General features: G+C 42.1%; 1 protein-coding gene across 1 annotated transcript in view; it reads left to right on the top strand.

The window, feature by feature from the left end:
* agrn (agrin) overlaps positions 1 to 15,184 on the top strand; it is a 315,332-nt gene that overhangs the window by 274,935 nt on the left and 25,213 nt on the right. Inside the window, exons 21-27 of the mRNA XM_080470074.1 lie at positions 857 to 971; positions 3,067 to 3,186; positions 3,377 to 3,769; positions 6,303 to 6,495; positions 9,709 to 9,924; positions 11,908 to 12,137; positions 13,582 to 13,716. Of these exons, the coding sequence (XP_080326200.1) occupies positions 857 to 971; positions 3,067 to 3,186; positions 3,377 to 3,769; positions 6,303 to 6,495; positions 9,709 to 9,924; positions 11,908 to 12,137; positions 13,582 to 13,716 (1,402 nt within the window). The remainder of the gene's footprint in view (positions 1 to 856; positions 972 to 3,066; positions 3,187 to 3,376; positions 3,770 to 6,302; positions 6,496 to 9,708; positions 9,925 to 11,907; positions 12,138 to 13,581; positions 13,717 to 15,184) is intronic.

Here is a 15,184-nt window from a genome sequence, read left to right as displayed (position 1 = left end):
TTATTTGGTTTGACATTTGCTTGGTGGTTTGGTAGACCAGTAGGCTCTTGCGGGCCTGTTTTTGCACACAGGCCTTTTGTTCGACACCCCTGTTCTAACAGATTGCCTCATCTCACTTGGCTCTTTTATGCTACCCTCTCACACTAACTTCGTCCAATCGACCATGGTGTACCTCTCAGCAGTTGTACTTGTAGTTGTCTCCCAGGCAGTACCTTGCCCGGGTTGAATCTATCAGATGTACTTAAAAGTCGATAACAGTGTTTACTGAATGTAATGTATTGTGATCAAATGTGAAAGATGCTCTTGATTTCCTTTTTGTCTGAGTGTGTGAATGTAAATTAATTGGACAAAAGGCACGGGGAAACACTCAACGGCTTTCTAAACTTCTTGCTAAAACTGGCCTACTTTCAAAGGGTGAAATACTGGCCCGAATACTTGGCTAAAGGCAACTTAGGTGAAAATGCTGCAATATCGCCGCTGGCTGAGAGAACACTTCAGTCCAACCCTACTTATGGAGCTCTTCAGGCTGTTACAACATGCACACAGCGGGGCCATTGCAAGCGAAACCAATCAGAATGTCAGGGTTTGCTCGACATTTATCTTAGCTCCTCCTGGAAACTTGTTCCCATAATTAATGCCACGGCAGCAGCTAAATGTCAATTTGTGCACGCACACCCATTGGGCTTATTCTCTGCACCCCAATTTGAGAGGCAGGCCGTCTTTCGTCCTATTAGACAGTGTACAGTGTTTCAGGATTGGACTCGCTGCTGTGATAGCGTGAAGCTCATTACCAGCCTCATTTATCATCTCCTCTCTCTGACCGGCCTCTCCTCCCACTCCCTCACTTCTCTTTCAGCTCAATGAGTTGTTCAGGAAGTCGGAGGTGCACAAAGACTTTATGAGTGTCCGCGTCCGCAACCTGGCGCCCAGCAACTCCATCCTGGCTTTTGTGGAAGCCCACTTCAGACCAGGTGAGATATCTGTGAGCAGAAAGTGTATTGATGATATGTACTGAATATGTTAAAGATGACTTCACAGAGAAACTGGAGAAAATTAAAGCCATTGGCCACGAAAGACCTACTTTTCATGCGGAATAAGTCACCATATCACCTTATTAAAAAATGTTAAATGTTTTTACTCATCTTGAATGAAAAGTAATGTCTTCACTTGGCCCATTACCAGAGGTGTTAAATGTACGTACTACTGACGAGTGAGTACAAAGTGAATGACTTGAATAGAAGTGAAGATGTGCTGATTCTTAAAAGCACCCAGGTATAAAAATATGTAATAATTTCTACTTTTTAATATTAGAGTAGGTTGCCGGTGGCAGACATAAATGTAGGCATGCACCTTTAACATTATAACTGTTGTTTGTCATCCTGAAGTCTCAAAATAATAATAATAAAAGGCTGAAACTATTATTATTGATAAAATGTATTATTTTGGGACATGATACAATAAATGAAATACGGAAGAGGTAAAGAAGTATGGAATCTGATTTAAGACACACATGCTCCCAGATTTACACACCGAGTTTAAATCAGTGTTCAGGCTTTTCTGGGGTGGTTTCTCTTCATCACAAACTTTACATTTACAGCTCTATGTTTGACTTTCTCTGTCTGTGTTGGTAAATTAAATCATCACCTATAGAGATTAAGACAAGTAACGACACAGTTTGAAGAATGTAAGCACGAGGAAGCCTAGACTCTTAAAATGTGAAGAGAAAAAGTGAAACGGCGGAAGAAAAATTAAAACTTACAGATAAATGAAACACCTTCTTGAGTACTTTAAAGTATTTATCCCTGGTTGTTTTCCTCCTGAAGTTTAATCACTTTGTCTGCAAATGTTAATCATCTGATGTGTTATATTTTAATTGATTCATATACTGATATTTATTGAGTTTCGGTAGATTTCACCAGTTTATCTTTGCATTCACACAGCTGTGCTGTTTCAATCAAACTCTAAATATTCTGTGATAACAACTTTAATCATCGGGTCACTATAGAAGATTTATTATGCAGTGAACAAGTCAGCGAGACAGATGATGACACACCCTCAAGAAAACCTTCACAAACTGCACTGAGCAGCCTCCAAGCATAGACTCAAACTATATACTCTTCCTGTGAGGCAAACAATTCTCAATATATCACATCAGGAGTTTTCGCCAAAATCTTTTACACAATATCTGGCAACAAAAGCAGAAAGTATTGTACCTGGAGTAAAAGTGGAGTTTGTCTCCAGTGTGTGTGATCTGAAGCGTTTTAAAGCCTCCTTCAAATGAGCACATTTAGAAGACGGTATATGATTGCCCGAAGTGCTGAATGTGTGAGTAAAGCTAAAAAAAAAAAGACTTATGTTTTGTTTTGGATTTCTTTCAGTACCTTTAAAGCTTTTTCAATATTTAAAAGGTAACAGATGATTTGCTTGCTCAGTATTCAGCTTCTTGGTAAATGTCAAGAGAAGCGTCTGATATTCCTCAGTGAACTGCGTGACTGAGCCTGTCAGATACTCTGCTTGAACCTATTGTTTACCGTGCAGTTAAAGGCAAAATCAACGTGAGGTAAAATCCAGGTAACGCGAATGTTAAACACCCTGAGGATCTGTTTTTCTGAGATGTGTTTATGTTGCATTTTCTCATCAGTTTCTCTTCTTATAAACTGCAGATTTCTTTGTTATTAAGACTTGTGAATTGAGTTCAGAGTCACATGGTCAACATGCAGCAACTAGTGCTTTTATCCTTCTTATCCCTCCTTTATGTTTCTTTCCTTTTTTTTTTTCAGTTTTATATTTTTTATGAGCATCGTTTAGCATCCTTCATACCCTGCACATGGGGCTGTTATATGCTGCTCCTCCATGGCCAGTAAAGCAAACATCTGTGGTGCAGGTTATGAGAGCGATTCATCCGGAAAGAGTTGGACAGGCGACGGTTGGAGGACAAGTGGTCTGCCGAGACCCTCCAACTGTCTGTCTGATATATCCATAGTACCATTAAAGAAGTCCTGTATTTGCTCACAAGTGCTCCTCGGAGGCCGTGTCCTGAGTGGTTGTACCTCTTGTTTATTGTAGATACAAGATACAGTGTGGAAGACATCATAGGAGCCCTGCTGAAACAGCTAAAGGCCTCCAGGGACACCAGCATCTCCGTGAAGAAGCCGGAGGACGAAAATATTCGCTTCACCAATTATGGTAATACAATGTAGACTTAACAGGACTGTTGTAAGGATTAATCAAATGAAAGGGGTTTTTAAGTTATTCATGAGGTGACTTATCAAAGGTTTTCGGGGTCTTGAAGGGGAAATCTCAGGGCAGCAGACTCGACACACTTTAATGTCTCTCCTTTCCCATTTCTATGGTTCCGCCCGACTTTCGTTGACAGGTCTGTCCTTCCCCATCTTCACCACCACCACCACCACCACCACCGCGGCGTCCGTCACTACGGCCGCTCCGATTACCACCACCACCACCACCAGGCCTCCTCCAACAACTACTCCCTACATCACCCGTCGCCCGCCCGGCACCACCCGCAGGCCCTTTAATGGCAGACGCACCACCACCACCTCGGTGCCAGTCACCACCACCGCAGCCCCCATCACCACCACCAGGCCACCCCCGGCCACCACCGGCTTCCACGCCAGGGGCAAGCCGCACCACAAGGGGCAGAAGCCCTGTGACTCCCACCCCTGCCTCCATGGGGGCACCTGTGAGGATGACGGCAACGACTTCAGCTGCAAGTGTCCGGCAGGTCGAGGAGGGTCTGTGTGCGAGAAGGGTGAGTCTTGTTCCCTTTAGAATATTCATCCCAGTCATCATGACCTCCACGCCACATCATTTAGAGTTTCAATAATACGTCCCCTTTAAGTTGTTTTTAGTGAATGAACCTGTGGTCACAGTCGCACTCTGTTGTGTCGATCATTTTCCGTATGACTCACAAACATCTTGACATTCTTTTATTCTGTACCTGGAAAATAGATGCATCGTAGTTCTGATGCACAAGGATTTAATGCGTTCAAACAATGGCCAACCCTTTTAAGCTTCAAAGAGCCATCTGCAGAGAAGCGTCCCACCAGCATGATACTGCCACCTCCATGCTCATCAGTGGGAGTTGTGTAGGTTGCCTTCAACATTTAGTCTGATAGAAACGTGTTTCTCACAGTAAAAAAAAAAGCCTCTTTCCAGTTAACCTTGGAGTTTCTCACACTGACTACAGAATACAGAAGAAATAGGTTTACACAGTTTACTCATGGTCAAAAGGCATGCAGTGTTTGGTGCACATGTCAGCGTCAAGAAAACATACTGATGCACAATATACAATCTGAGAAAGAAGAAAGTAGACAGCAGATAGTTTCTTACTGCCACAGTCAGACTGATGGCAGATAAGAAATAATAAACTGGATTCAAGGACAATTCTGCAAAGTATATGACGTTTGCTGTACATTTTCTTTCTCTATATTGATTTATCCATTGCATAACTTATTCATTGATGTGTATATAAAATCCATAATTCTTTTAATCAATTTATGTGTATATAAGTGTTATCCCTGTGCAAAGTTCTAAAGCATGACATAGCTGCAGATTGAATAAAGGATTCATCAATCTGTCATCTAACACTTCCAACTTAAGTTAGTGATGCTGGAGTCGATCCCAGATGATTGTGAATGTCACCAGTCCATCAGAAGGCAAATATAGAGTCACCAATTAGCCTGAAATGACTCCAGCCTGAGAGATTTTTATCACGGTCTGATATTGATCAATAATGAGCAGTAGACGGGTAACTCATTTAAGACATGTTTTTAAGAACATATTTTATCGTGCATTTGCTTTTACTTTTAAAAGAACAAAAAATTAATAAAAAAAAAATCAACCTTCAAAGTCTCAGCTCATTTTAAACTCTAAGAAAATGAGCCAGTACAGACTCTCCACAATGTGGTACTGTAGCAATTAGCATTTTGAAAGGATCGACCAAAGGGTAACGTTTACAGACATTTTGCAGCAACTAAAAAGGTTTTAGGCTCTCCACGTCACTCACTTGTGCCTCTAAGCAGTTTCCTAATCACTGCCAACCACATCCTCAGCAGTAACTGAAACACACTATGATGATAACGAAAAAAAAAATAAATAAAATATATATATATATATATATATATATATATATATATATATAATGCCCAGAAAGGGTTTCAGTAACTGAAACTTTTAGTTTTAAAGAAACAACAATGTGTCCCTTATGTCGCTGTAGCTTTGTCTAATTTCATTAAGCACAAGATGATGCCTTAAGTGGTGCAGGGAGTAATGATTTTCAGTTAGTGCTGGAATATGTAAATCAAATGTAATGCGGTCACAGATGTGGATTTATTGGGTCATATAAAGCTCATCAAGCTAACAGCAATCACAGCTCAGGACAGTTTTATGTTGGATGTGAAAAATAAAAAGTGGAGAACAAAGACCTGAGGTGTGATTGCGTCAAACGCCACATGTCTCCTGAGCGGCTCCACTTCAGACTCATCTCGAGTGATTCAGACAGGTTCAACGTCGTTAAGAAAGGAGCATCCACTGAGCCGCGCAGCACCGGCGAGGCATAATCCAATCAGCACCACGGCGAAAATCATAAATCAAGAACTTCTTGAGAAGCGCAACTCTTTTGTTTCTTCCCCACTTACCCTACTTTGGGATTTTTTGGCGAGCGAGGGGCAACCTCACGCAGCTGCATCTTAAGATAATTGACACTAATTGCTTTGATGGGGATTAGCTGGTGGGAATCAGTATGTGTCTTTTGAGTTAGAGCGGCTAAATGAAATCATGCGCGCACACACGCAGGAAAAAAAACAGAAGAAGAAACAACAGCACGCTAGCCTCCCTCAGATCAATCAAGTCATTAGAAAAGACGGAGCTCATCAGCAGCCATTCTCCTGAGAGAGACGGACAGAAAGACAGATGGACAGAGAGAAAAAGAGCCTGGGGAGAAAATAGACGATAATAATCGTAATTGTAGAGTGGAAGAGTGGATTAAAAAAAATATATATATATATAGTGTGTGTGCGTGTGTGCATGAGCGCACGCATGTGACTTGAGAGTGGGTGATAAACTCCTCTCAACCTCATCCTTTTGAAAAACTCATCAAGTAGTTTGGAGTAAACATCACTCCTAAAATAAACTAATACAACAACTTATTTTTCCCATGAAGAGGCAGTGAGACGCCGCCGCCGCTCACACTTAATTATGCACATTAAACTTTTATTCCGCCATAATAAATCAAATTACAGCGTGATGACAGGATCTGGCTCCTCGTCTGCATTCCCCCACAGTGATCAAGTACTTCATCCCCTCGTTCGGAGGACAGTCCTATTTGGCCTTCCAGACAATGAGCGCGTACCACACGGTCCGCATCGCCATGGAGTTCAGAGCGTCCGAGATGACCGGCATCCTGCTCTACAACGGCCAAGACGGCAAGAAGGACTTCATCTCTCTGGCTCTGGTCGACAGCCGGGTGGAGCTGAGGTGAGTAAGACGTGACCGTCCTTGGCTGTTTATTCTGCTTTGATATTGTTGTTTTCTTTTGAGTTGTTTTTTTAAAAATATTATTCTTCCAATCCATTCTTGCAAAAGTCTGATGAAACTTTAATGACTCCCCCTGAGAAGGCAGGGTCACTGCAGCAGCTGAAAGGGGATGTAAATAAGAATGAAACAGAATCGACAGCAACAAAGATAATGAGGCAAATAATTACAACAAGTGGCAACGTTGGAAAAACTGTACAAAATAAATAAAAATGCAGAAGCTCCTTGCTTAGATCTGCAGGTTAAAGCTCTCAAGGCCTGCTTCCATAAATACGTTTCTGCTTATTAAAAAGCTGTTTGCATGGTCACGGTTACAGGTGGTGGAAGCATATGTAGGGAAATGTAAGCAGGGGGAGTGAAATGGGCAGATCATATGTTATTTTGAAGTAGCATACAAAAATTATTCACAAATGTAGGATTAACAGATGGCCAGCATTGATTCAAAAATACATCGGAAAAAAAATGAACTGAGCATGTGCATCAGAACTGTGTCAATGAATCAGTGAAGTCAACATATGGTAGCTATGGAAACCGAACAAGTCAGGTAAGAGTTATCTACTGGTGGGAACCTGGAAGTTGAACGAGTGATTGACAGTCTATAATAAAATAGTTGGTTGACAAGCTTATATTGATAAACTTTGAAAGGAAAATCTGAAAATAACCATCAAATTCTCTCAAAAACAAAAAATAAAAAGCATGTCACTCAATAAAAAATCCGAGCAAGGGAATGTTTGGTTTGATCAAAATCAACAGCAGAACCAATATTCCCCAAAACTGACAGCAGTTTAAATTACATCTAAATTGACCAATAAAGGTTAAAAGTGTCTGAATCTTATCAGTGTGTATTTAAAAGATCTGGGAAGTCTTTAAATGCCACAAGCGTGGCCGCTCTAGAAAGAAATGCCATTTTAAAGGCACCACTTGTTGGTTGTTTGGTTAAAAAGTAAGATGAAAGTAAAATAAACAAAAGAATAATAGCAGTAAGTCCGACCATTTTTAAAAAACGTCTATCTTGGGAGCCGTTTTCAAAAAGTTGCGTTTCCAGTGGCCCTGGGCACCGTTGCCATGTAAATAACACCTAAAACACAATTCATCCAATAAAGACTACAATAGAGGGTCGTTCCATTCATTCCATAAAATTCTGCTCAATGTGGCTCCCAGTAAAAAAAAAAGTATGTTACATGGTTTTGATCAGCCGATGTTGATGCCCTGCAAACATCAACTACTTGCATTTGTTTGCATTTTGTCCATTCAAATCGATTCAAATTGTGAACTTTCAACACTGCTAAGACGCCCACAGGGATGAAATACAGAAAAATAAGCTGCCACTTTCAAAGCAGAGCAGTTGTTTTTTCAGGCATGGTGTGCACTAATTCTCATTTGATATATAATTTCTTATTGACGAGACCATGAAAATGGAACTTTGTAGGTTTGACGACGGACTCGAGCCATACAATGGCCAAATGAGATCTCATCTGTCCTCAGGTGGTTTCAATCTCTTTTTTATGCATCGACCAACTAAGGAAAACCTTAAGCTAATACATTTCATTTCATTTCATTTCATCAAGTCCGCACTGCTTATGTTGAATGACTCGCAGGAAAACATGGACATCGTCCGCAGCTCCATCGATTGGTGGAGGCCTACAGCTGCGAGGGAATAATTCTCAAATAACTTAGAAATGAACTTTCGCTTCACTTTTAAATCTGAGAGACTTATTGATGACGCTTTAAACAAAGTACAAGCCAGAACCAGCGTGGAACAGATAACCGCTGGCACAGCTTGGTGCTTCAGTGTTCTGGGGCTGAATTAATTGCTGATATTCTCGATAACCGAGCGTGTCGACGCCTGCGCTGAGGCGAGTTCAAAAATACTCCAAAAGTCACTAGTATGTAAGCAGATGTTCATGTTTTTCAATATGAACAAGAACAAATTGTTATTAACCCTGATCTAAAATTGAGAACTCTTCACAGGTGAAAGACTGGTGGGTACGTGTAGTTCTGCTGTTATGTCGTGATGAATCAGAGAAATATTTAGTTTGTCGGGTGTTCTCAGACTTTCCTTTCCCTGCATGTCCTTGCTGCTCTTTTTGCCAGTGTGGGACGACAAATAGGCCTTAAATCGTGTTCATGGTGGACTTTAAACGGGCCCTAAAGCTTTTTTTCAGTAGTACAAGCCAGTAAGTCATATGTTAGAGCCTCTCAGGTATATTAACACCCACATCTTATATTCCTTCAACGCCTTCAGTTACTAATGTTGCGCTTTGGGTCGAGATTTGTAGACTTGAAGTTAAACTAAATATCTCTCCTCTTAAAATCAATTCCAACATTGAAAATCAGTGTAGTGTCCCTTTAATGTGGAAATCAATATATTTACCTTAATCTACTCTCACATTAGAACCGAAGCTGACAGAAGCATCTTGTCTGTTTGAAGCGGAGGGTTTTCCAGAAATACTGAGTATGTATCTGCTCTCCTGCAGTTCAATCATATGAATGAAAATCATCTGGGAAAGGTAACGTCTTCAATAGAGATGGAAAAAAGCTAATTACAGATTCTCCACCACGTCTGTTTTTCCTATTATATCAAACGTGACCTGCCTGCCTTTTCTCTCACCTCCCATATACGAACTTTACCCCCCACCCCCACCAACGCACCTTTTGGGTTTCTCCCCAACATGGCCGGCTCAGATTTCTCTTTTTGGAGTGAAATCAATAGCAAACTGAAGGAGATCATTAGTCACTTGTGGTTTCAAATAGAACGCTGCCTCAATTCCAGAAATACAGCTGTGAGATTACCACCCACAGCTCGGCAAATCCAAGACGTGGGGGGGGAGAACTAATTATTTGTGGCAGATAATTTCGCTCAGGTTGTGCTAATGCTACTATATGTGTGGGTGCACATACACGGCTGTTCTTTCTTTGTCGTGATATGGCTTTTTTCTTTTACAAAACCTCATTAGATAAAAGGTCGGATTACAATTAAGATGTTAAAGGTTTTTTGTTTTTTTTTAAATATATATGAGTAACTGCTCCATTCTGGTCACATACTGTAGTTTGGAATCCTAAATGTGAGGGTTTGTCCCTACTTGTTGAACATTGCGAGCCGTGTTTTTTTTTTTAAAGGGCAAATTTGACTTGTTTTGTTTCAATTCTCTCCAGGTTTAATACAGGTTCGGGCACAGGTACGGTGGTCAGCAAAGTTCTGGTCAGCCAAGGCCGCTGGCATCAGCTGGTGGTCACACGCAATCGTCGAAACGCCATGCTCAGCGTGGACAATGAGCCCCACATCGAGGGCGAGAGTCCCCGGGGAACAGACGGCCTCAACCTCGACACGCCGCTCTTCATTGGAGGAGTGACCGAAGAGATGAAGCAGGAGTAAGTTCTGGTTTCTTCACTCATCCGTCCATCTTCTATACGTCTAGCCGACTGGGGGAGCTGAAGCTACTCACAGTTTAATACGCCCTGTACATACTGTACAGGGCAGCAATCCTTCCAAAAACATTCACCTTTGCATCTCCTTTCACAATAAAGGAAATAATTGATGCAAAAAGTAGATTTTAGTTGAAATTCAAAGTATTACTCACGCTTGTTCCCAAACATACTTCCACTTAAAAGGTATAGCCCCTCCCCCCAATGCAATCCCACATACACCGAGTGGATTACCCTAATCTTCAAATCAAAGTAGTAAAGTGCTTTTGATAAATGGAGTGTATTTATTTGCATCTGTTTGATCCCTGGCATTAAATCGTAGTGGAATAGATTCTGAGAGCAGTGGTTGACAACAGCACAGCCCCACCAGCTGCTACGGGCCCATTCGCTGGTCTTTAATGGAACTGCTATACAGAGTCAGACCAATATACTGTAAGTAAATCGTAGGTAGCACCATAATTGAGCAGTTAATGAGAAACTGATGGGATGTGAACAATCTCGCAAAACAGCCTGGATCATAAGTGGGTCAAGCAGCTGAACAGAAACGAGAAAGAAATCATTGCACTGGTGCATTTCAATTTATCGACACTGTGTCAGCAACGCAGCATTTTCTTTACCCGACATTAAATGTTGTAACTAAAGTTAAGTTTAGTTTGTTTAAAGCGGGTTTGAATGAACTCCATATCAGCAGCAATGTATTTATCAGTGCTTGTCAGGATGTCTTCAGTTTGGTAAAGCAGGGAGCTGAACTCACTTGGGAGCCAAGGGATATACTGATGTGGATCTAACCAATACATTTTTATTTTCATGCAGACATATGTAATCATTTGCATGATTTTTACTATGTATAGTATTTGAAGTAGTTTCACAGGTTTACCTAACTTGTGTTTGATATGTTGTAGTACAAACATGTAAGATTCCGTGAACAGGAAAACATGTACAGCCTGCATGATTTCATCGACAAAGGATAATCTTCTACCTCCACCAAGGTGGTGAGGCTGGTGTCAAATTACAAGCAGTTAGAGCAATTCAGCAGCACCTCATTTTCCTTAATAGAAGTTTAGGTACTTTACATCACTCATTCAACTCCTGTTTTAAGTAAAAGACATTGAACAACTGATGATGTAAGTTAATTACTCTTAGATTAATTAAATTATGCAGCTCCAATGTGGAAAGTTGCTTTTATGCTTTTACTGTTACTCTGAAAAGTCTTCATCAATATGAAAACATTGAATGATCCCCCCAATGTGGGGAGTAAATGTAAAGTAGTCAAGTAAAATACAGATATCTGAATATCTACTGAAGTACAGTAACAAATTGTTCCAACGGTGGTTATACAGCACACTGATGAAATGTAGTTCATACAGCAGCAACATTAAAACACATAATACACAAAGTTAGACATGGACGAAACATCAATGTAAAAGCATATATGAATTAATGTAGGACCAGTGAGATTAAATGACTCCGGTAGGATCACATACAAATATTTTGATACGTGCCACCTGTAGTTTGTTTTCAGTCGCTGTGGTAGTAGCCTAGTAGCTGGTCGTCACATTACCAGTCACTAACAGTTTTATGCTGAATTTGATGAGTTTTAAAACAATATATTGAAAAGAGCTTCAGCTAAATTCATGACTAATCTTTTCTCACTGAAAATACCAGATTTTCGTTGAAGTGTTCCCTCTTTCAAAAGGCTAAAATCCTTTTTGTTGCTGACCTCGTCCATCACAGTACATTACTTAGCGTCTCCAAAGCGAGCACTGGCTGTACCTCATCCATTGCATGTAATGTGCTCCCTAATGATAACGACAGCGCATAACCCTTCTTCAAATATTCAAAATGATCCCTCTAGGTGAGAGTCAGAAGTGGAAATAATTACATCTTTTTTCCTTTTTCTTTTTTTCCTTCCTTGTATTTTGTTTTCAGTGTGAGAGAAAGGACTTCAGTGGCTACCGGTCTGGTCGGCTGCATCCGCGTCCTGGATGTCAACAACCGGGTGCTCAACCTGCAGGAGAGCGGCGGTGACAGTCTGTACGGCAGCGGGGTGGGCGAGTGCGGTAACAACCCCTGTCAGCCAAATCCGTGCAAGAACGGCGCGGCGTGCCAGGTCAAGGAGGCCGAGATGTTCCACTGCAAGTGCAGCAAAGGATTCTGGGGTAAGATGCTGACAAAGAGAAAGCTCTATCGCAGCGATTTTACAAACAGCCATGGAATTTTTAGAGGAGTTAATGCCAGTGTGATTGCAGGGAAAGAAGAAGGAGAAAATGCGTCACGTCCACATTAAATCTAAAAACTTTCTCCAGCACCTTGAAGTTCAAATTATGTTTCTGTATCTGTGTGTCGCCTCCTCTTCAGGGATTCACTCTGCTCATGCCTTCCTCGCAAATCCTAAGTAAGCTCGACAGCCTAATTTGACAGTGTAACTCTTGCTCGCAGCTGGAGAGCTGGAAGTCATTTTGTAAACACCAACAGCATCAAAAATCCGTGTGTCCGACACAAAAATGAGAGATTAAATGCTGACGTGGTGCACAGAACATTAAGACTTTGAACAAATTCTCAACCATTGACCTTTGGCATTATGTCTGCCTCCGTAGCCATTCCTCCTCTTTCTCCTCCTTCAGCAGAGAGAGGGAGGGACAGAGTATAGTTAAGAGCAGACACTATTAGGGCCCAGCCGAGCGTACCCCTCACCGCTTACTTCGACCCAAAGTTTCTCACAAGAACCAAATTAATTGTTAGAGTTAACTTTTATGCCTGAATAGTAAAAGATGTTTATACTCACAGAGGGGCAGGGCGGTGGTTATAGAAACCACCTTTCAGGCAAGTTTTAAGAGCTGTTTTCAGACAATTTACGATGCGAGTCGATAAAGTCTCACATCACAACATTATTGCCTTTTATATAAGAGGTCCTTTTACGTTTTTGTTGCTATTGAGAAACTCGAGAAGAGGTCGAGATAACCATGTGCTCCGAAGTAGCACTGTGATAAAAGTTGCGTTGGTGTAAAATCAATCTGGATATTAAAAATGGGACTGATGCCTGTAGACTTGTATTCAAGTTTATTTGGACATGAGGGAGACAGAAAGAAATGTCAGAGCACGAGGATAAAAGAGAGTGGTGAGACCTTAAAAGATAGGAAAGGAAAAAGGGATATGATCAAAAAAAAGATGAGCTGTAGCAGGGAAGAAGTGAGAGGAGAGGATAAAAGATGGCTTCCAAAAGCAGGCGCGAGGAAAACGGGGGAGCCCTGTGAGCTCAGCGGGACGGGGTTCATTAAAGTGCTCCCCTCACCACAGGCTCTGACTGCTAAAGTAATGACGGGCAGATTTCACATGGGCTGTGGCAGAGGGCAAAACCATCATCCACCAGACGCTGGCAAACCTTTCCCACAGCCGGCGTTGGCCCAGAAACACGGCCGGCATGGCGGGGAAGCTGGCCACTGTTTAATCTGGATGTGTAATATTTCCAAATCCTATTAGAAAATGACCTCCATTACCGAGGAAATCCTGATACCCGACTTCTTTCTCTCTGTTTTGGTCTGTGTCTCAGCTGAAAAGAAAGATAGAGTGGTCGAAAACATTTCTGGTTTCCTCACTGTGCAGGTCCGACCTGTGCTGACGTCCATGACCCGTGCGAGCCCAACAGATGCCACCCGTCCTCGCAGTGCCAGGCGCAGCCAGAAGGCGGCTACAAATGCGAGTGTCCCATGGGACGTGAAGGAAGACACTGCGAGAAAGGTAAACTGGCTAAACCATAAATACGTATGTCCTGGTGAAATATCAAGCGTCACGCTTCAGTTTGGTCGGGAGGCAGCCGAGCCGCACCCTTCTCAATTTTTACCCACAGTTATTCTTTCCGTTCTGTCACATTTCCATCCATCCTGAATCAAAAGAGGAAGATCAAACACAGCAGTGGCGGGGGGGCTCAGCCTTCAGGGTGGGGAGGGAATGGGAGGGTTGGTTGGTTTATAGAACTGTGGTAGATGATTGGCCCCGTCGGGCCGTTCACCATATCGACTCGGCTGCGCTTGTTAGCAGCTACGCAGGAGTGAAGCCCCTTCCTCCCTCGCCGCCTATCCGCCCACAGGTGTTGTGTTCAAACATGTTTGTTGGTGTTTAGTCTCACATGGCAGAACCAGGATGCTGCTGGGGGGAAAAAAGTCCGGAGCACGATTCAGCTTCCTTTGAAGTTTATCATTAGCACTTTTGGTAGTTGTCATATTCCGGAGTCAACTCTTGTTTTCTCCTCTGTAGATCCTGTCATGGAGGTTTGTAGGAGATAACTTCTGCAACTGCAAATTAAGGAGCATATTCTCTCGTACACAAGTCTTAACAAGGAGATACCTGGACCTTTGTTCCCAGGAGGAATTGAGGAAAAACCAGATGGGAATAGCCTTCTTCCAAGCCCCGAATCCCAGTTAGCGGGTGATTAAAATAAATTGAGGTGAACTAAAATCAATGCGGTGTGAGCGAGAGCCTCTCCCATTCCGAAAGGCTATTTTTTTCACGGGAATCAATGAGATGACTAATCGCATCAGTCCTTCCTGCCCACGGTGATTAATGTGAGCGTCAGTCAGCCAGAGTGTCGGCGTCAGACAGCAGCTCACAAGATAAGGCGGCAGCCAGGCGGACGTCCCCCTCCGAAAGCCCCGCTGAGAACTGGCAAAAAGACAGGTAGCTCAGAGCCCACTCCTCAGAATCCTGGAGGTGAATTAGTCGTAATATGAAGTGTTTGTGTCTGAGTGTTAAGCTGAGCTGTGGTTTTCCATTTCAATTCCTCCAGGGTTCGCCAGTGCAGCCTACTGCTGGAATATTCACAGTCAAGGACTTTTCTCAAGGGTGTTCCAGTGCTATTGAAAGGCCTACTTTCCTCAGTGCTTTTACCCTGTGATAGTGTAAATCATTACAATTTAGTGATGAAAGCAGCATCACTTGGACTGTCTGAATTTCAACCACGAGCTGCATTAACACTGAGTTACCACTTTGTGTCTGAGTATGAATTAGAGGGGCTGATTGATTGTAGATGAAATCGTTAGGTTTTTGCATTTCCATGTCTCATAAGGGTTTTTGAGCAAGCAAATTATTTCGGATTGTGCCATCAACCTGAGCAAGAGGTACAACCGGCTCCAAACTAATGCTCCTAAACTGGAGGCACTCCAAAAGTTTAGAAAAATTCAGTTAGACTTATCTTTTCTTGAGCTTTGAA

This window comes from Lipophrys pholis (genome assembly GCF_963383615.2).
Source record: "Lipophrys pholis genome assembly, chromosome: 8".
NCBI lineage: Eukaryota > Metazoa > Chordata > Actinopteri > Blenniiformes > Blenniidae > Lipophrys > Lipophrys pholis.
The sequence above is the reverse complement of the archived record's forward strand: the minus strand, read 5'-3'. Positions and strand labels throughout refer to the sequence as shown.